This window comes from Sesamum indicum, linkage group LG7, assembly GCF_000512975.1.
Source record: "Sesamum indicum cultivar Zhongzhi No. 13 linkage group LG7, S_indicum_v1.0, whole genome shotgun sequence".
Taxonomy (NCBI): Eukaryota; Viridiplantae; Streptophyta; class Magnoliopsida; order Lamiales; family Pedaliaceae; genus Sesamum; species Sesamum indicum.
In genome coordinates this window covers 5,386,423-5,407,953 of record NC_026151.1, presented here as the reverse complement: position 1 = coordinate 5,407,953, position 21,531 = coordinate 5,386,423, and the positions used below count along the sequence as shown (strand labels likewise).

The following is a 21,531-nucleotide window of genomic DNA, read 5'->3' as shown; positions in this document are numbered from 1 at the left end:
GAAATTTCAGTCCCATTTCACTCAACTCAGCCTAACTACTCACTCATTGAATTTTAAGTATTACTTGTGCTTGGTTCATACTTTAGGGCAAAACAAATTACAAAAAATATATAATTATATTTTTTTTTATGTAATTGAGTTTGATTTTATCAAATTCGAATAAAAAATTTCCGAATAATATAATATTTTGATATGTAAGTTCGAATTTGGAATTAGGTATATGTTTATATTTGTAATATTTTTCTCAAGTTCGCTTACGCTCGTAGAGGCCGATTAGAACAGCTTGGCCTGGCGGTGGGGGGGTGGGGAGTGGGGGTGAATAGCCATACACCGGATAACCGAGCTCGCTCTCGTTTTAGAATCTTTTAAAATATGTTATATGGGTAATTTACTTTACTCAGTTTCAAAATTCTTTTTTATATTTTCTCAAAAATTTTTACTTTTTTTTTAAAAAACATTAGCTAGAGTAAAGTAGTGGCTTTTACCATACTGTCTGGAACTACATATTTATTTTTCATTTGAACGGAGTATATTTATAATTTTTCAAACAACAAGACAGTATTCATAATTATTCAAACCTTAAGAAAAATAATTATAATTTACCGATAACCTTCATCTGTTAAAATATTTTAAAAACTTATTTTTAAAATAAATATTTTATAAAATATTTTAAATAAATTTAACCAAACAGTGTGGAATAAGTTTGATATTAATTCTTGAAACCCCACTAGAGTGGAGAAAATAGTCCAAGAAAAGGAAAAAAGAAGGTTGAATCAACTTTGGGGTGGAATTGGCCAAAAATAAGTGGGAGAATAAAAATTGTGTGACTTTTGGAGAAGGAAATAGAAAAAGCAAACTTTCCATTTGCCAAACACTACCCAAAGTTTCAAGCAAAGTCAACTTTACTTTCTAACACCATTCTTTTTCCCCCCCTTCAACAAAGTAAACTATGTGTGCCCTCCATCTCTCTAAGCAATGTGCAAAATTCTATTTTTAAAAATTGAATTAAAATTGATTATGTGATAGATAATATAGTAATTAATATACAGATCAGAAAAAGTGAATATTCATCGTTAATTAATTGATTTAGTCGAGCTTAATTGAATAGAAATTTTCCATTTTTTGATTAGTAGGGAAAGTACTGAGAAAATGTATTTTTTTTCTTCCGTTTATACTATTTTATCCAATATATGTTTTATTAAAATTTTAGGGAAAAATAGTCCTGTTTGCGTCAGACGTATAATATTAAATAGTGAGAATCATTTCATATTATTATATATCAATTTTTGAAAAAAGAATAGATAATTACAAAATTTATTTGATCCTTTCTCATATATAATCATTACCCCCTCCCCCCAAACATTTGTTTTGCATCTTATTAAGGAAATTATGACACAGAATCAACTTGAAATCCGAGAAAAATCAATTTGAATTCTCTATTTCAAATTTTGTTCTATTTAATATATACATGTTTATGTGTAATTATTTTTAAATAAAATAAATAATATAATTACATAAATGGAATATATATTAAATTAAAAAATAAATATAATAAAAATTAGAATTAAACAAAAAATCAATCTCGGAGAAAACAAATGATGAGAGACACACTTCTTAAATGCAGCATCATTGAATTTCCACCAACAGCTCACTGATTTTATGCACCAACCCAAAAAGACATTTTCTCTTCATATCTTTGTCATTTATGAAACCCCAACTTCTAGCAACTCCACACTCTCAATTTTACCACACATAAACACTAATCACACCCCCCCCACCCCCACCCCAAATACCTCTATGACTGGAACTCAGCCTTTTTTATGCATTTAAATATGAACTATTTGCAGAAAAATTTGAGTCTTGCTCATGTTTTCTATGTCATCACAAAGACAAAAACTACTCAGTTGAGTTGTTTTCTTTCTTGGCTGCATTAGAACCTGCACAAGAACCACCACCAGGCAGCTACACTCGTTAGCACTCACTCTCTTTCTCTACACGCCCCCAAAGAAATTCTTCTGTCTTCACAATAAGTGCAACTCCACTGTTTTCTTGGGGTTCTGGTGGAAAAATTTAAGTAGCATTCTGTGGTGATGCCCTCAGGTACGCTGCTGAGTGGTTTGTGATGGTGGCGGTGGTTGTGGAGTTATTGGCGTTGCAGGTGCCTGAAAATGGTTATGGAAGCATTAATGATGCAAAAGTCTTGGTCTTGAAGGCCTGAGGAGTAGGGGTTCTTGGGGGTGGCTGGAGGGTTGTTTGATAAATTATAGTTTCCAACTCTTTTCTTGATTTCTTGTGTGTTTTTAGGCCTTGGGAGAAATGGGTTTTGGAATCTTTGGTTCTTTTTTGGTACTAACGCTGTTCTTTAAGCCTTTGGTTTGCCAACAGCCCAACACAGATGAGTCCTTTGTGTTTGAATTCTTGCAAAAGATGGGCTTAAATCCCCCTAAAGAATATGGATTTTCTGGCGCATTTTGTGAATGGAGAGGTGTGTTTTGTGATGACAAGGGGGAGAATGTTGTTAGGTTGGAAGCCTCTGGTTTGGGTTTGTCTGGTGTGATTCCTGATACCACCATTGGGAAATTGATAAAGCTTGATACTTTGGATCTTAGCAATAACAGAATCACTGCTTTGTCTTCTGATTTCTGGAGTTTGGGCTCACTCAAGAAGCTTAACCTCTCACATAACCAAATCACTGGGAGTCTTTCTAGTAACATGGGCAACTTCGGAAGACTTCAAAGCTTGGACCTTTCTTTCAATAATCTCTCCGGGAGTATCCCTGAAGCAATCAGCTCCCTCAGCAGTTTGCAAGTTCTGAATCTCAGTCACAATGGACTGGAATCAGTAATTCCAATGGGGATTGCTCAATGCCGGTCTTTAGTTTCCGTTGATCTATCGGAAAACAGTCTCAATGGTTCTCTTCCTGATGGTTTTGGTGCTGCATTGTCACAACTGAAGTTCTTGAGCCTAGCAGGAAATGAGATTGTGGGCCGAGCTTCGGACTTTAAAGGGATGAAGTCCATCAGCTATCTTAATATTTCGGGCAACCAGTTTAAGGGTTCTGTTGTTGAGGTCTTTGAAGGGCCATTGGAGGTGATTGATTTGAGCAGAAACCAGTTTCAGGGCCACATTGCTCAGGTAAACTTCAGTTCAACCTTCAAATGGTCAAATTTGCTGTATTTGGATTTGTCAGAGAATCATTTGAGTGGAGAGTTTTTCACTGACTTGAGTCATGCTCAGAATCTTAAACACCTCAATCTTGCATACAATAGATTTACCAAACAGCGGTTCTTTCAAGTTGATATGCTCACCAACTTAGAGTATCTGAATTTATCTGGAACTAATTTGATCGGTCAAATTCCCAGCAATATCTCGAGTTTAGTTAGTTTAAGAACGCTGGATCTTTCTGAAAATCATCTCAGCAACCATATCCCTCCAATTCTTGCCAAGAACCTTAAAGTTCTTGACCTTTCTTGCAACAATCTAACAGGAGACATCCCATTAATGCTGATAGGTGAACTCCACGCGATGGAGAGTTTCAATTTCTCTTATAACAACCTAAGCTTTTGTGCTTCACAATTTTCCCGCGAAACCCTTCAAGCTGCTTTCATCGGATCGGTGAATAGCTGTCCAATTGCTGCAAATCCGGACTTCTTCAAGAGAAAAGCTCCAAAGCATAGGGGCCTCGAAATTGCATTAGCTCTGACCATCTCAATGGTTTGTTTGCTTGTGGGCTTGCTCTTTCTAGCATTCAGATGTAGAAGAGAAACTAGAATGTGGGTTGTGAAACAGAACTCGTTTAGGGAAGAACAAACTGTCTCGGGACCCTTCTCCTTCCAGACAGATTCAACCACTTGGGTAGCTGATGTTAAGCAAGCAACATCAGTGCCAGTTGTAATCTTTGAGAAGCCATTGCTGAATTTCACATTTGCTGACCTCTTGTCTGCAACTTCTCATTTCGATCGGGGTACATTGCTGGCAGAAGGCAGGTTTGGGCCGGTTTATGGTGGACTTTTGCCGGGAGGAATTCATGTTGCTGTTAAGGTTTTGGTTCATGGCTCCACCATGACGGATCAGGAAGCTGCGAGAGAACTTGAATATCTTGGTCGGATTAAACATCCTAACCTCGTTCCACTAACCGGATATTGCTTGGCTGGAGAGCAGAGGATTGCCATTTATGATTACATGGAAAATGGAAACCTGCAGAACCTGCTGTATGATTTACCCCTTGGTGTGCAAACTACAGAAGACTGGAGCAATGACACATGGGAAGATGAAAATAACGGTATACAGAACATCGGCTCTGAAGGGTCCCTAACTAATTGGAGATTCAGGCACAAAATTGCACTGGGCACTGCTCGTGCACTTGCATTTCTTCACCATGGCTGCTTTCCTCCTATCATTCACAGAGACGTCAAAGCAAGCAGTGTATATCTTGATTCTAACTTAGAGCCAAGATTATCAGACTTTGGAATTGCTAAGATTTTTGGGAGTGGACTCGAGGACGAGATTGCTCGTGGATCACCAGGATACGTGCCACCAGAGTTTCTTCAGCCAGAAGGTAGCTCACCAAAAGCTCCAACACCAAAATCTGATGTATACGGATTTGGAGTTATTCTTTTCGAGCTAATTACTGGCAAAAGACCCATCGATGATGCTTATCCGGATGAAAAGGAAGCAACATTAGTAAGTTGGGTGAGAGGATTAGTGAGGAGAAACCAAGCATTACAAGCTATAGATCCCAAGATCCGTGGAACAGGACCAGATGCACAAATGATTGAGGCTTTGAAGATCGGATACCTCTGCACCGCTGAAATTCCTTCTAAACGGCCCAGTATGCAACAAGTAGTCGGACTACTCAAGGACCTTGAACAGATTACTCTTTAGTGAAGACATTGCACAGGATTCAGCTCTTTCTTTCCTTTCTTTCTTCTTCGGTTCTTTTAGTGTTGTGAGCTCTATGCTGCCATGAGAAGATTGTATAGCAGCCGACTTTTGTTTCTGACTTTGCCATGTTTCTGATTTCCCATTTCGTGTTTGTGGCTAAAATGTCTAATTCCATTCACCCCTGTTTGATCCTTACGATCATATTCATTGTGCTACATTCCTTGTTGCTTGCTTCTTTACGAACATCGTGTGTATCATAAACGGAAAATTCTCTAACAAATGGTTCTGAACTAAGATGAAGTCGAAGCTGCTGAACTTGAACTCCGATTTGCATGTCCTGCGCATGTTAACGTGTGTAACAGAAGATATTACATAATTGTGTTACAGAAAATTCAAAACTAGGTACTTCCTACGTGTGGATGTTGGGAGTTTTGCCCTCTGTGAAGGGGCATCTGAATTAGCATCCCATAGTAGTAGATAGTGGTGGACCTGTTGTTGGGCAGAGAAGCGTCATTTCTGTATGAATAACTGATGCTGAAACATGAGGACCCCAAGGAGTCGCATTCTTGAACAACGCTAGTAACCATTTGCAAATGAGACAAAGACATGGATGACCTAAAACTCCCAATGTTATCCAACATTGTTATTCAACCAAGTTTGTTCGAGAAAGAACACAAATATGTTAAAAATCTTATCCAAACCAATCACATAACAAATATAACAAGTGTTATATTTATTATGTGATTGGTTGGTCATTTTTATTAAACTATACATTAATCACACAGCAAGTGTATTACACTTGTGATATAATTGGTTCAGATTCGGATAAAAATTTCTCCACAAATATGAGTCATAACAAATTTGTAATGAATCTGAGAGACTGCTAAAAGTCAGGAATGCACATCTTTTACTATCATTTGGTATAATACTGACCGTCATACGTTTTTTTTTAAAAAAAATTAAAAGTGAGATCGCATATTATGTATATGTCATGGTGACATCATATGTAGCATTAAAATGCTGTAAAAAATCAATTACATAAAAAAGTTAAAAATAACTTATACATAAACTCGACAATTTATTTGGATCTGACAAACTATTCATTCAAAAAAATTATCAAAATACTTTCTAATATTCTATAAAAGTATTTTAAGAAAATTACAAATTCACCCCAGTTTTTGTCAGAAGGAAACAACAATAGAGCCAATAGGGGCCAGATATACATAAGGGAGAGGAGAACCTGCATTTGCCAATGATTTGATGGAGTCTCACTGCATGGGCAAGATTAATACTTGTGTTTTACCCCCTCCTGATTAGGGGTGTTCACGGTTCGGTAGCCGATTGTATCGAACTGGTATAAAATATGTGGTTCATATCGAATATCAAATTAAATATTTTTAAAATTTTGATATTACTAATATTTGGTTCTGATATACCGTATATAAAAGAATATTGAAATTTTAAAAATATGTTATGATAATATATAAAGTAAGGATATTACATAAGGATTATTTGAGATTTGTCATAATTACAAGTATTTTTTATTTTTTAAAAAAATTATAAATATCTCCCTAAAATTAACGATCGTATAACAAATACCTCTTGTGACAGCTCATCGTAAGGGGTATTTGTTAGACGACCTTTAATTTTGGAGTATTTGTAATTTTTTAAAAAACTAAGTATTTGTAATCATAGCAAGCCAAAAGCCCTTTATAATTTACCCAATAAAAAATAAATATATATATATAAATATCAAATAGCAATTTATTTTAAAAAACTAAATCCTATTATTTTAATTAAATATAACTGTTAGATATTAACTAATAACTAATTTGGAATATTGAGATTTATGAATTTTTTTATTAAAGAAAAAAGAAAAATTACAAGGGGCTATTTTGAACCATACTCGTTAACAAAATTCACATTAAAAACCAATTTGCTTACCATTATATCGATAATTTTTTAATAAAATAATTATATTTTTAACTTACCTAAACAGGTCGACGGCGATCAAGAAGGCCCATGACCTAAATTGGTGACCTCCATTGCACTTCGGAGGGGTGCTCACCTAAGATCTACTTAAATGGTAAAGCCTATATCATAATTTGTGGTAGCGTTTCTGTTCGGACAGCCCCCACTTTAAAAAAAATAAAATAAAAAAATTGTATTTTAGCACCCAATAACGTAAGACGGAACCTACTAATATTAATTTGTCCTTAATTCGGCTATTATAATACCTATATTAATGTTTTAATTTAATGCAATAAAAGTTGGCGCCTAGCAAGCTATAATGTGGGCAATATATAGGTAGATTTGTATGGTCTCACCCTACGTAATTAATTACCAAAGCTATGCCCTCGACGTGCTCTTGACAATATTCCATAATTAATTAATCACATTTATTTTAATAATCTCTTATATTAATTATTTGCATGATTGCATGCAGGTCATGTTCAGTGTTGTACGTACCTTATCTGTAAAATTAAATATTTTTAATTTAGATTTATTTTAATTAATTTGTTTGGTTGTCCTCCAACATGTTCAGATTCCTTTGACGGGCTGTAAGAACATATGAAGGAAACTTCACTTACTTCCATGCATTTAATCATAAGATATTCCCAAGTTTTCAATGAGCACCAAATCTTAGCTGCACACACTATAGCATTAGTCTCATGTGCCAGATGATGTCGGAACTACTTTAATTATGAGTTAATTGCATTCAGACCTTTTTATAATGTAAAATTATATTTTCAGTCCTTTTAAAAAAATTTATACCTCTTTTAAAAAAAAATTATTTGTACCTGAACTCCTTCTATTAGAATTTGGACGGAACGATAACATTAGAAAAAAATAATGTAATTATAATAAAATATTATTCTTTTATTATAACTATGGCATAAAATGTAATCGTTTATAAATAAAAAAAATTAGTCATTTTTTTCTGTAGTTCTTTATACTTCTTATATATATATATATATATATATATATATGAGGTCATGAGTAAATATCATTATTGCATATATTTCTTAAAGCACTAGATGAAGTTTTGGTATAAGACATTTTCAAGAAATAGATGCAACAATGATGTTTAACATCATACCATATATAGGAAGTAAAAGAAAAAATAAAAAAACTCAAGAGATGATTAATTTTTTCATTCATTTATGGCTACTTTCTATCCAATGGCTATAATTTTGGAGTAATATTTTATTGTTACATCCATTTAACTTTATATATATTGCATTTATCCCCTTACAAAGTACAAATATATTACAGAAAATGTTGAATGAGGGACAAAATTTAAAATTTATGTATTTTTTGTAGACGTCGGCAATTTTTTGTCCAATCCATAACGGAAGGAGGTCAAGTGTACACGAAGCATTTTTAGAGAGGGTATAAGTTTTTTTTTTAAACTTTGTAATTTTTTATTTTTAAGAGGTCTAAGTGGAATTAACCCTTAAATTAATTAATGAACACTACTAGTACAGCTTGCTCCTTAGTTGATTTTGTTGTATTTTGGTGTGATGTTGACATACGTTTGATATTAATTGTGAATAAAAAGTTTGTTTGATTTATAGATTTCAATGTCTTCTCTCTTTAATCAAATAATTTTTATTTTAAAAAACACATGTGAAGCGTCGATTAAAGCAAACTATACTTCATGCAATGAGTCATTGATTGCATTGCACGTTGCATATTGTATGTATTTTGCATCTTATGTTTTTTTTTCTTAGTTTTTATGGGTTATGTTCTTTTTGATAATATTAGGCGGCTGAAAACCAATAATGTGCAAATATTTAAAAGATTGTTTGTTAGTTTGGACACGTGTTAGATATTAGGAATACTTGTACTTAAACCCCCTTATTTATTGTTCTTTTACACAAAATACTTCTATTTTTTGAAAAATTATAGAAACCATCCCTAACAATTTTTCTTTTACGAAAAAAAATCAGTGAAATCCAAAAATGCCCTATTGACTTGGTCAAACTTAAATATAATCTTTTAAAAATCGAAATACGCTCAAGAGGTATTCCTATAGTTACCAAAAGATAGAGGGGATGTCAAAGTAATATTTATGAGAATGAGTAATATGACCCCATATATTTTTTATTATTTATACTAATTTTTAATTTAAGTCTAAATTATTAATTTTTTAATTCAATTTCTATATAATTTATATTTTTTAATAATTATAATATTACACAATTTAATTAATATATTAATAAAATTGATTATTAGATTATAAATTTAACTTAAAAAATTATCACACTGGTATAATTATTTTAAATTATTAAAATTAAAAGATTATTTATCCTCTATTTTTACTTATAATTAAAATTTTACTCAAATTAATAAATTATCATTCAAAGGAATTATGCATTTTCTATAAATTATATAAGTATTAGTAAAATAAAATAATTTATTTATTAAAAAATATTTTAAATTATCGTTATTTTTTATATTATCCCTCCTTCCCCAACCCACCACCATGCCCACCCCAACCCCAACCCCCCATTCATGCTCGGTCTTTTGCCCTAATCGTCCCTTTGTCGCCTGCACCCTTGCCCTGCTTGCTCCCTCTTGTCGCCTCCTCATCTACGCCCAACCCTTTTTTCAACTTCATCTGCCATTGTCGTCGCCCAACCTTCACCCTCTTTCGCCTTCGTTGCCATTTAAATATATATGTATAAATATATACATGCACATATGTGTTTAATTTTAGTTTGGTGAACATTATATCCTCTGCCAAAAAGAGAACGAGATAACAGTTAAAATCATACCCCCACAGAATATCAAGAATGAAGAAAAATAAAAAAGCCATAAAGATACCCAGGGGTTCCCCTAAGGGTTCAAACCAAAATGCCCCTGAAGTTTTTCATCAATTAAAGCCATGCATCCATAGGGTCTTTCATTTAACTCCTCCAACAGGGAGGAGAGGGTAACCGTCCGATCAGTGGAAGAAAAGGCGATGGTAGGAGGGGAATTGTATATCATCTGTAAGGGAAGGTTCAAGAATGAGGGGACAATACATAGAGAAACTGTTTTTCCAGCATTTAGGGGGTGGGGAGCAAGAAGGACACCCCTTGACAGGGGGAAAAATGAAAAACTCCAGCCTCAGTGCGCTTCAACTGAAAGCACTTAGAAAAAGCTTTTGCTGTCAGAAGGGCTCTATATGAAAATGAAAAATCATGAAAAAAATGGCCAAAATATGAAAAACAATTAGGGCTAACTGGTTTAGAGAAACTTGAAAAAAATGGGCGATACCTTCATAAAAAGGGGGAATAGGAAAACGGAGGTCAGCCCTCAACGAAGAAGAAAAGAAACTTAAGTAGTTATGGAGAGGAGAATGGGGGAGACGATCAACGGAGAGAACATAAATAGTGTAAGACAGGAAAATGTGGAACTCATCCACCAATTGACGAATAGCAAGGAACTTGAGGCAGGAAGGGTCCCAGTCCACCGATTGGGCCACCTCCCTCTCCTACTCTCCAGGAGAAGACTCCTCTTCCTCATTTCCACAAACCTCCTTATCACCATAGGACTCATCTAGAAGACCACGGGCAACCAACGCTGCCTACCTCATGTTTCACCTTCGGCTACTTGCATATTAAAATGAGCTAAGGCCCACCCTCCTCGAAGTAGCTCTGGAGGGGTCATCACCTAGTAGGGTTTCCCTTACAAACCTGACTGATTCATCCGAGGATGCCATGGACATTCAAGAAAAATACAAAGGAGAAAAAAGTTGCGGACGAAAAAACAAAAGAGGTAGAAGGGAATAAAACTTATAGACTTTGGGAAGAGACGCTCTCCTTCTTCAAGATGTATGCTGAGGTAAAAAGAAGGAAAGGTTGAAAGTTAAACCTAAAATAAGTAAAGGGAACGAGAAATCGAGATATATTGATTTAATTGAGAGCAATATGCCAAAAAATCGTGAAAGAATGCTTGATGAGTGCTTTTTTAAAGTTTAAAGAGACGTCCCCCACATAGGGGACCAAAACTGAATATACAGGGGGTACCCTCGCCTGCTGAGTGTCTATCCCTCTTCCTAAAATTTCACGGAGATGGATTGAAGTAGTTGAATAAGTGATAAGCTATCCTCATCCACGATTGAATAATGTACAACGAGAATATCCTTTCGTTGGGGGAGACCCCTTGCCTGTAGGGAATCTTAGTCACTGGGAATCCTTAGCTGTCAAGGAGTCCCTCCTTGCTTAAATTGTCTTACTAGGACTAATGTGGTCCTAGGTAGTGACTGAGTAGTGGACCTATGCCACGTGGGGAAAGAGAGTTGTCATGTTTATGGGCCTTCTGGGCCGGTCATCTTGATTGGATCATGTTCATAGGTTAAGTCCAGGGATGTCCTGGACCTCTATTCCTCTTCTTGGGCTACTTCACTCCTCGGGCTGCTAAAGCGAGCACATTGAGTGTTAAGGGCTGGGCTACCTCAGGTCTCCTTGTCTTCTTGGACTGGGCCTCCTTAGGCATGCACATCAAATTAAATTAAAGTTAGACTAAATTAATTCCTCTCCGTATAAAAGAGGTTAAGAAATATAATTTAGTAAAGCGTATTTTTGGTATTTTATCACTTGTCCCAAGTTTAACACAATGCAGTAAACCATGCAGAATACAAAATTAATAATCCAACTATCCAAAATAGGGTAAAGTAAATAGCATATTATTTATGTGAGCCCAATCCAATCCTACATTTAATTCAGACTTGTATTCAATCCTAACACAGAAGTAAACACACCCTTAAGGAAAATTCAATAGACCTGCGTTGGTTGGGATTTAAGCTGTATCATGTTTGTTTTATGTTTAATAATGATAACCATTAATCCCAAACTGTGTTTACGAGCACCTCTGTTCGTATGGATTAGCTTCTTTTACAAAGAAAACATCAACAGTGTCAGAGCAATGAATGCAAATATGTCGGAAAATGGGGACATAATGAACATCTGACGGACCAAAGTTGGGAGCAAAACGGAAAATTGGAAATCAGCAAAGCTAGGTATGGACCAATCAGATAAGAATCCCACCTTTAAATCTGGCCAAAATTACTTCTTTCAAAGTTGTGTTTTATTCTTTCAAAACATTTCACTATATGGTACTATTTTGGCCAAGAAAAATATACGAACTAGCTTAAATTAACTCAAAGTCCACAGCAAAATACATATAAAATAATACTCTCGCCCAAAAAGATAAAAACAAAAAGAGAGACTACCAACTTGAGTTTGGAGCTCAACTCCACCTACACTATAAATTTCAAGTTCCTAATAAAAAATCATTTGAATTATTCTGAATATTTCTATTTTACAGATATTCAAATCCTTCCACTCTTATTCTGAATTATGTGTTGTAAAGTGTGGATGGTTCAAATAATTTTAATATTAAATAATTTGAAATTCTTTCACCTTATCCTTTCCTCGAATCGGATCCTTCTATTTAAATATATAGCACAGAAGACTACAACATAAACAAAAATAAGAAATATCATGTCTGCGTGTAATCCGAGTTTATTGCAAACCAAGCTATTTTTTATGGGGAATCACCAACATTATGGTTCTATATGAGTTTCACTTTCAGAAAGTGAAATAAAAACTTACGCACTAAATTTTAGACCATTATAATAGCTACTTTCGACTAGTTCTTAGGAGCAATATATATCTAATTCTTCGGCCCAATGTCTTTTAGGGCACAAATTTGCTCTTCTCCCATTGCAGACATGACTGACACGACGAGATCCTTTCCTTCCTCGAACCCACTTTTAATCTGCATGCAACATAAATGAAAAGTTCCACAGTAATTCAAACCACACAATAATTTCCTCCTATAGTCGAAAAAGTACTTGGCTTAAATAAAATGTACTCACTTGGTTGAGCAAATTTTCATCTGTAGGGAGCTTGAGATCATCTTTGGTATTTCCATTTTCAGTGAGAAGAGAAACCTACAACACAGAAAAATCCACCTATTCAAGATTTCCAACAAGAGAATGTACATCAACTAGCCTTAATATAGGGAGTCGAACATTGAAAATGTTTCTTTCAAGGTTATTTTCAAGAGGCAACACAAAAAGATCAAAATTGCTTTCAGAATCGCAAAGTAAAAAATAACTCACGAAACCATCTTCAGATATGTCAATAAGCTGATAATCAGTACGATTAACGTGAGGTACCTGAAAAGACATTCCGGAGCAACATAAGCAATACTTTGATAGTAACTGTACTTTAAGGATCTACCTTAGACAAACTCAAGAATAACAAAGAAACAAAGTACAAGAACAAATTAACAACACATTACATCACAATTGTGGGAGGATGGAACAATATCTTCAAGCTTTTTGCCGTTGAATATATCGATTGCAACAAAGTGACACTTGGCATGTCCATGTTTGCCAGTTTTCGAGGTGGAGACTTCAACGACCTATCCAAATATAAAAGGACAAAAAACAATCAAATCAAGGGGTTGAGGAAGAAAAAATACATCGAAAGAAAAAGTTTAAGGGAATTAACTAGCTATTTTATTACTATTCCAAAATAAGACAACTAAGCTCGACCCTGATTACATGCATACGAACTATGGAACTCGAAAAGAAGAGCAGATCTGATACACTAAATAAAATATGTTGTAATACCAAAACCCTTCTCTTTACACTTGAAACAGACAACTGATGTTCATGCAAATAAGGGAAAAACATAATAAACGGACACTTTTCAACCGACATTTTTAAGGGTAACATTGAATGTATAGTTGCATGAAGTTGGCACCAAAGAAACAAAAGTAATTTATATAGGACATATAGAAAGGAATCATACCGAGAGACATATGTAGACACGCATTATACACCAAAATGTTTACATGTTTATCATAAGGTACTTGAAGAATTAGAGAACAATGAATTAAAAAAGAGGCAAATACACTACATTTGGATGGAAAGATTTAAGAAAAACACTCAAAGGATTCCATATCAAAAGAATTTGAAATCCATCTTCAAGATGAAAGTTAAATAATTTGCAATATACAAGTATCCAAACGAATCCAAATATTCGAGATTTCAAGTGTGTTTGTCAATTTATCAATCCAAACACAATATTGCATATCACTGAAGCAAAAAGAAGTTAAGACATTCTACCAAATTTGTAATGCGGATGAAATGAAATTAAAGGAAAAAAATTTAAAAAACGTAACAAGTTAAAAGCATTAATTGTGAGATTGAGGTAATGAAACTTATTGAAGAAGCAACTCCAATGAATTCCATTCACGCCTAACAGGATCAGCCTCATCGAAACAGGGGAGAAATAGATATTGAACATGGAATAGTATCAGCGCACACAACCTTCGATCATCTTTACTGCAATATGATATAACTATGAATCATCAATTGAACAAATTCTTTTCTTATCCCCTTTTTCAGCTTTTCCACTTCCGAAGTTGGGAGGTTGACATGACCGGTATGCAAGACAACACTAACTCAATTTGCATCACAAACGAGTTGAGTGAATAAATATGACTAATGTCAAAGACGACTATTAAACATTCAATATGGAAAATGGGTTGCAAGCACGTCGATTCCGAGCAACGAAATAAACGGCCCTTATTTTATTTTACCCTTTTTTACTAAATCGAATGCAATTACATCATAAATTCCAATATCAATTATCACCGTCTAATAATATCCATATTTAACTGGCAGTCGCTGTTGCAGCAGAAAATCAACAAAAGGGCTCTTGTGAGATGCCTAAATTTAAGAAGAAAGTATGCAAATTAAAACGACAGGCACATAGTTACCACTGATTATTGACTGAAGCTACACAGATTTGTGGGAGTAGTGAACAGTTTCTGATAAAGAACATTGAAGCATCTCTTACAGATTAAAACCAGAATCAGCAACAAGAAACAGGATAACACCATAATTCCATTGCGATCCACACAAATAATTCTTCAATATAAGAACAAAAAAACCTATCTTTATATGAAGCAAATCAAATAAGACATCAGATATGAACAATAATGCTAAATTAACCAAATCCTCCATGTATGTCCTGGATTTGAGAAGTCGAAATTCAATAAAGATTTGATGGAAATAACACAAACCCAGCTCAAAACAAACAATAACATCCCTGAGAAAATCGAATCGCATAAAGAAATAGAGTAAAAAATTCAACAAAAAGGGAGAGAAGAAGGGCATCTGGGCACCTTGCAAGGCCTGCCTTTTATGACTATATAACCATTCTTGCGGATGGTACCGGCTTGTTGAGGGAAAGTCTTAGATGCGCCTGCATCAGCCTTAGATTCAAAGTGATGCTCTTCGTCCGACATCTCTCTTTTCTCTTCTGTTTCTCTGTCTAGAGTTTGTTTTGTTGCTTGAATGTATGGACTCGGGAGCAAATGCTATGTGATTAGTGATTCAAGTCCTCGGCCAATTCATCAAGATTATTTTTTCAGTTTTGATTTTTTATATATTTGTAACTATTTAATGAAACTTATTTTTGTTAAATAGTAAATTATGGCATAGTCCTTTAAAATGTATCATAATTATAATTATTATTTTATTATTTAAAAAATTATAAATACATTTTAAAAATTAATAATTGACTGACAAATAGCCCTCGTGATATCCCATTATATGGGTATTTATTAGATAATCATCAATTCTAGAGGCAAAAAATGAGATTTTCGGATTGTTGATTTGAGGTTAACTAAATTAAATAAATACCTAACTTTTAATCTTACTGGGCTATACTTGAATTGATGAAATTAAACTTAAAGAAATAATTTAGAGACTAAATATCAAATTACTCTATATCAAAAAAAAAAAAAATTATCACTATTTAATAAAATATAACTCAAAATTATCCTTAAAAATTAAAATTTATCACTATTTAATAAAATATAACTCAAAATTATCCTTTGAATTTAGAACGAAATTCGTAACTTGATACTGTAACTGGCCTATGTAAATAGCTCGATATTGTAAATGACGAATTAAAAAATATAGTATGATTTTGAGGATGTTTGGCTAAATTTATATAAAAGATCTTATAAATTCATACATCTTATAAGATGTTGCATCTCATTTTAAAAATAATTTCATTAAATATTTGGATAAAATAGTAAAATGAAACTTATAAAATGTTAGTAATAATAAATTTATAATTAAATTTGTTAAGATCTCAAAAATAAATTCACGACTCCTTTCTTCTTATTAAAGAGCTTATAAGTTTCTAACATCCAATTCTTAACGTTTATAACCTATTCTCTAAAAATAAATACCAAACACTTTCTAACCATATAAGCTACCCGAAACACTCTTTTATAGGTTGTCTGGTTGTTTTTTTAAAATATTTTATAAGCTTCTACATTTTATAAAATATTTTAGCAGTTTATTAAAATATTTTAAAAATAAAACTCCTAAAGTGTTCGGATAAAAGAAAATGTCAAAGCTTGTTAAGATGTCTTCACATCTTGTAAGATGTTAGAATATCTGGCATAATAATGTCTTTTTATTGTAAACGATAAAAAATGGCATGATACCATTAGAATCAAATAAGTTGTTAATTCTTGATATTTTGCATTTAAATATTTTTAAAATACTTTTATAAGTAGTACACATTAGTTTAACTTCAAAAATCAAAATTTAACAGATAATTATCTTTAAGAAAATAAATAAATAACGAATTATTACCTAAAATTTTTAATAAAAATAATATATGTTTACGGTAATGCTAATCGAATATTAATAGATATATATATTTGATGTTTTCTTTGTTAATACAGTAACTATTTTTAAGTTGTATAATTTATAAGGTCTTGAATATGTATTTTTTAATTAAATATAATATAAATAGAAATCTTATTTTTATTTAATTATAATAATTTATTATTTAATTTTAAAATATTTTCTTTATTCTGCTTGCAAGAAAAATTAAACAGCAATAAAATTCTAAAGTGTGTGTGTGTGTGAGAGAGAGAGAGAGAGATGTGTGTTTGTGTGTGTGAAGAGAGTGTGTGTATGTGAAAGAAAATATTTTAACAAATTGGAATCTATAAACTTACCCAAATACCCTCTTAAGCATTTTGATATTTGTCTTGTAAACCACCAAACTGTATCATTTTTTTTTTCTTCTCTCTTCACTTTATTTAGAATTAGTCGTCAAAACACGCAATATTGGCACGCATATAATTAGATAAATATGCCACATATATTAAAAATAAAAATGATGAACACCGATGAAAGTATAGAATAGACATGATAGTATTTTTTATTATGAGTGAAAATGATATTTTTTTTTTTTTTTAACATTAGTATAGATTTTGGTATTATCACTTCATTTTCCCTTATGTCATGATTGGGGAAAAAAAGATCAATTTATATTATATTATACATACTTTTATATTAGGGTTAATTACACTTATTATATCCCTCTGAAAATGTGAAATTACATTTTTCTCTAAAAAAGTTTTAAAATTACACTTACATCCCCTCTGAAAATTCTTTGTTTACACCTGATCTCATTCTGTTAGGGTTTCGACAAAAATATTGAAGTTAACATAAAAAATTACATAAATTTTTATTTTTTTTCTTTATTTAAACATTCTCAAGTAAATTCTTATATTTATAAAGGGACAAATGTAATATATATATATAGAGAGAGAGAGAGAGAGAGACATAGAGAGAATGGGTTAACATCATTACATTTTTCTCCTTATAAGTAAAAAATTATTACAGGGAATGTTAAATAGAGAGAACAATTAAAAATTTATGTATTTTTTTTTTTTTGTTATTCAGCATTTTTCATTCAATCCCTAACAAAAAGGAAATTATGTGTAAACAATAAATTTTCGGAGAGAATTGAGGTTTTTTTGAAAAAAGTGTAATTTCACATTTTCAGAGAGAGTTCTGAATGTAACTATCCCTTTATATTATGAAAATTCATTTACATCTTTCAATCATAAAAAAATTAATATGAAACAACTGATCAATTAGAAATATTTTTTGAAACCAAACCAAAAACTAACATTATCCAATACAAAAAAAACGCTTTCTCAAGAAGAACCCGCTACACATACTATTGATTTAGCACCACTTAACACATGAAGATCATATTGAGCATAGAGTAACATCACAAACATGCTAATCCACAACAACTGCACAAAACTAATAAGAACACAAATCAATTTCTTTGGCTCCAACTTTGTACATCTCACTTGCAGAATTTCTTTGTTCCAAATGGCTCATATTTTAACTGTGAAGTGTGGAGCAAATTATATGCATACATCTAATCTGTATGTAATTCAACAAGTAGCATATTCTACTGGAGAAGCTCAGAAGTGTATCGTGAACAGATGTAGGGACGATGATAGGATACTTGCCGATGATCATGATGAATCTTCACTCTGAGGGTAATTCCCATATATGTAAGAAGCGAATCCCCAGAAGGTGATGATCAGAGACAGGATCTTGAAACCACTCATCGGATCATGCAGAAGTATAATGGCTGCAATGCTTGTGAGGGGTACCCTTACAGAATTGAGGACGCCGGCTAGCACAGTCGATGCTAAAAACAGCACGGCGGTGCCTCCCAGAATCCCCACTTGAAAAGAAACGACTCCCCAAATCAGAACCGAGAGATACGAACTTCTACCACCTTTGAAAGTTTTCGCCTCGGAGGCCATCAGTTCATAGTCTTTGCTCACTATGAGGCCAATGGTTGTGAACAGAAAACCGAATAGAGAAACCATCACTTGCTGCTCAAGAACTACATGGAACGATCTTCTTCCCAGAAATTTTATAAAAACCAACTCTGATAGAGCAAATATGAGGCCGTGCAGCAAAGATCCCAATATGTTCCATATAAACCCCATTATGTATTGACTCTCTGTAACATTTCCATATCTGTCAGAATCTGAATCCAGCGCAATGATAGCCATTGCAGCAGTAATGACAAACGTGGCGTTTATGGTTGAAGCGTTGATCTTATTCTTGACCAGAAGATATCCAAAGAACGCAGTAAATACCAGGGATGTCGATCCCAATAGAGAAGCAGTAGACGCTGGAAGATATGCATATCCATACGCGTACATGAGGTTGTCAGCAGCACTTAAGAAACCCAAAGCAACATAAGATAGAACAAGTTTTAAGTTCAGAGGAGTCGGGAATATTCCCAAAATAGAGTACATAGGAATTAAAACCAATGCAGGAATTGGCCATCCGGCTACCGCCACCCAAGAGATGATCCACTTGCTCGTCCCACCGTTGGAGTAATAAACACGCGACAGAAGGGACGAGGCGGGGAACGCCACAAGCATTGCCAAACTGCTTAGAGTCAAAAGAATCCAATGGGAAATCGGCTTGCTTTTATATGCATCCCAAGCCATAGCCCTCAAAGCATCAAGTTTGTCCCGAAATGTTTTCGGGCGGGGGGCTTCCATGTCTTCTCTCCAAAACCATCGTCAAGTAAGGCAAACAACAAACGAAATAGATTCCGTAAGACAAATACTGACCATGGAAATGTTAGCAATAATGGGATTAAGAACTCTTCAACAATGAGCAGATAGAATTTCAAGAGAGAATTTCTGGTCAACATATATAATATTGTTCAGAATTTGTATATTGCCGAGCAATTACTTGCTATATGTAGCATAATCCTACATATAATTCACAGCAGTTGAATTGTTGCAACTCTTAAGAACAACCCGTAGAAAGTTCAAGACTTGTACGTCATAGTTTACAACTTCATGCTGAAAATTCAACAGCTAAACATGAAAATATGCTGAGTTAATAGCCAATTACAAGAAAAAACAGAAAGGCACCCCTATACATTTGCAAGAAGGGAAAATTCCATTTCTCACCCCCACCCCCACACACACACACAAGAAAGACACCTAAAACAGTCAGAAAGTAGCACAAAAACACTCTGAAATGACAGCATCAGGATTCAGGAAAAATCCCAGTTGCCAATTCCCATTTTCTGCAACAAAGAAACAATCCCAAGATCAAATATCACAAGATTTCCCCCATTCATACGTGCATCAAGAAACCATTTCAAACCAAAGAAAGACGATTTTCAGACAAAGATGTATGAATACAAAGATGATAATCCTGAGCTAAACCTGACATTAGAAATGGTTCCTGCATGAATTCTCAAACTGTCTGGCCCTTGCTTTTCCTCTGAATCGAAACTCCAGCAACACTCACACTCCAACTCCAAGACTGAATTATTGCCTATTTGCTGCGCACGCCCTTTTGCCCTCCTTTTTCACATGTACAGAGCTCGGCATATAATAATCCCAACAAACAATTTGCGCCAGGAATTGCGTTTTCAATGAGAGGAGACAAAAAATTTTCAACTGAAGGGATTAGGTATGGAAAGTGGTGTGAGATCATACGCGTACGTAGAGTTTTAAGTGATTTTTATGTACATGTGGTCCCTTTTTTCCCGTCTATTTTGATTTGGGAAATTTGTACTTTTCGCTTGTAATTGAAGCTCAATACAAATTCAAATGCATTATTTATGATTTTTTAAAATAGTCACCTAATTGATAGAAAATCTCATTTTTAGTCCTTCTATCAACTTTTATTTGAAAATTAACCAAAACAATCACATAAGTATTTGTTATTTTTAAAGTTGAGTGAAACAACAATCTGAATTGCATGTGTTTTTTTTTCTTTTTATTTTTTTTCCAAAATGAAAATTGATATGAGGACTGAAAGTAAATTTTTTAAAAAGTTACAGAATTATTTTCATTAATCCCGTAAATAATGTTGGAAAAAGTGTATAATCAACAATTCGTAATACCGTTTTGAAAATCAATCAGATTTAATAAATATAATTTGAAACCAAAATTGACGAATCAAACACGTTGGAACAAACAAGCAAATAGTTAGATATGTTGTTTTATCAAAAAATAAATTGGAAACTTACACGATAGTTGCATTATAACAACTCTCGGTCCAAGTTACATTACCAACCGAATCACGTAATTTTTTCTATTTGCTTTAAAGTAATTATATGTCCTATTTTCCACGTACACTAATTACTACAAACTTTTTCCAAAATAAGACGGTTCAGTTTTATCGGTATTGTATTATACCGAAAAATATCTTTTCCTCGAAAAACACTAAAAAACATTAAGAAACTAGAGCTAAAACTCGAATAAGAGCGAGAGCTCGAGAGCAAATGAAGAGAGAAAGAGATGATTGTTGTTGGTGTTGGTGTATTTTGAAGTAAATGAGAATTTAGCAGCATTAAAATCAGAATTAAATTCTGGACCTAAACCAGTTGAAATCGCCAATTAAATGAGCGATTTCAAGTTTTTTTAAAAAAAAATATTATTTAATTCAGATAAATTCAAATATTTTTACTACAAAAAAATATGTACTATGAATTTCGTACTACACAAAATACACGCAAAAACATTGTTAATGCCCATCCATATCTTTATAAACACACACCCAATGTGTTATTATTTACACTAATAAAAAACACAAAATCAATTTTTCCTTAGAATAATACAAAACACAAAATCAAATATATTAAGAAATATGAGAAAATACATAAATCCAACAAAAAACACATTTTGTTATGTTTTTCATACAAAAATTATTATAAAATATCATATATTTTATACAAAATTTATGATAAACCT

The 21,531-nt window shown here is 33.3% G+C and overlaps 3 protein-coding genes across 3 annotated transcripts; 1 reads left to right on the top strand and 2 right to left on the bottom strand.

Annotated features, from left to right (window-relative positions):
• LOC105166354 (probable LRR receptor-like serine/threonine-protein kinase At2g24230) lies at nucleotides 1,732–5,077 on the top strand. Its single transcript, XM_011085678.2, has one exon. The coding sequence runs from the start codon at nucleotides 2,317–2,319 to the stop codon at nucleotides 4,882–4,884; it is 2,568 nt and encodes an 855-aa protein (XP_011083980.1). The 5' UTR covers nucleotides 1,732–2,316; the 3' UTR covers nucleotides 4,885–5,077.
• On the bottom strand, nucleotides 12,350–15,288 carry LOC105166353 (eukaryotic translation initiation factor 5A-2). Its single transcript, XM_011085677.2, has 5 exons — nucleotides 15,079–15,288; nucleotides 13,183–13,305; nucleotides 13,001–13,057; nucleotides 12,755–12,829; nucleotides 12,350–12,654 (listed from the first exon to the last, which is right to left on the bottom strand). Exons 1-5 carry the CDS (start codon nucleotides 15,199–15,201, stop codon nucleotides 12,550–12,552), a joined length of 483 nt encoding a protein of 160 aa, XP_011083979.1. The 5' UTR covers nucleotides 15,202–15,288; the 3' UTR covers nucleotides 12,350–12,549.
• On the bottom strand, nucleotides 17,891–20,283 carry LOC105166352 (probable purine permease 5). The gene is made up of 2 exons (XM_011085675.2): nucleotides 19,996–20,283; nucleotides 17,891–19,316 (listed from the first exon to the last, which is right to left on the bottom strand). Exons 1-2 carry the CDS (start codon nucleotides 20,018–20,020, stop codon nucleotides 18,262–18,264), a joined length of 1,080 nt encoding a protein of 359 aa, XP_011083977.1. The 5' UTR covers nucleotides 20,021–20,283; the 3' UTR covers nucleotides 17,891–18,261.

Coding starts and splice junctions, on each gene's coding strand:
- LOC105166354 (XM_011085678.2), top strand. CDS start 2,317: ATGGGTTTTGGAATCTTTGGTTCTTTTTTGGTACTAACGCTGTTCTTT.
- LOC105166353 (XM_011085677.2), bottom strand. CDS start 15,201: ATGTCGGACGAAGAGCATCACTTTGAATCTAAGGCTGATGCAGGCGCA. Junction 12,830..13,000: donor ACATATCTGAAGATGGTTTC/GTGAGTTATTTT, acceptor TCTGTGTTGTAG/GTTTCTCTTCTCACTGAAAA. Junction 12,655..12,754: donor ATGAAAATTTGCTCAACCAA/GTGAGTACATTT, acceptor TGTTGCATGCAG/ATTAAAAGTGGGTTCGAGGA.
- LOC105166352 (XM_011085675.2), bottom strand. CDS start 20,020: ATGCAGGAACCATTTCTAATGTCAG. Junction 19,317..19,995: donor GGAACCATTTCTAATGTCAG/GTTTAGCTCAGG, acceptor TTTGGAGAGAAG/ACATGGAAGCCCCCCGCCCG.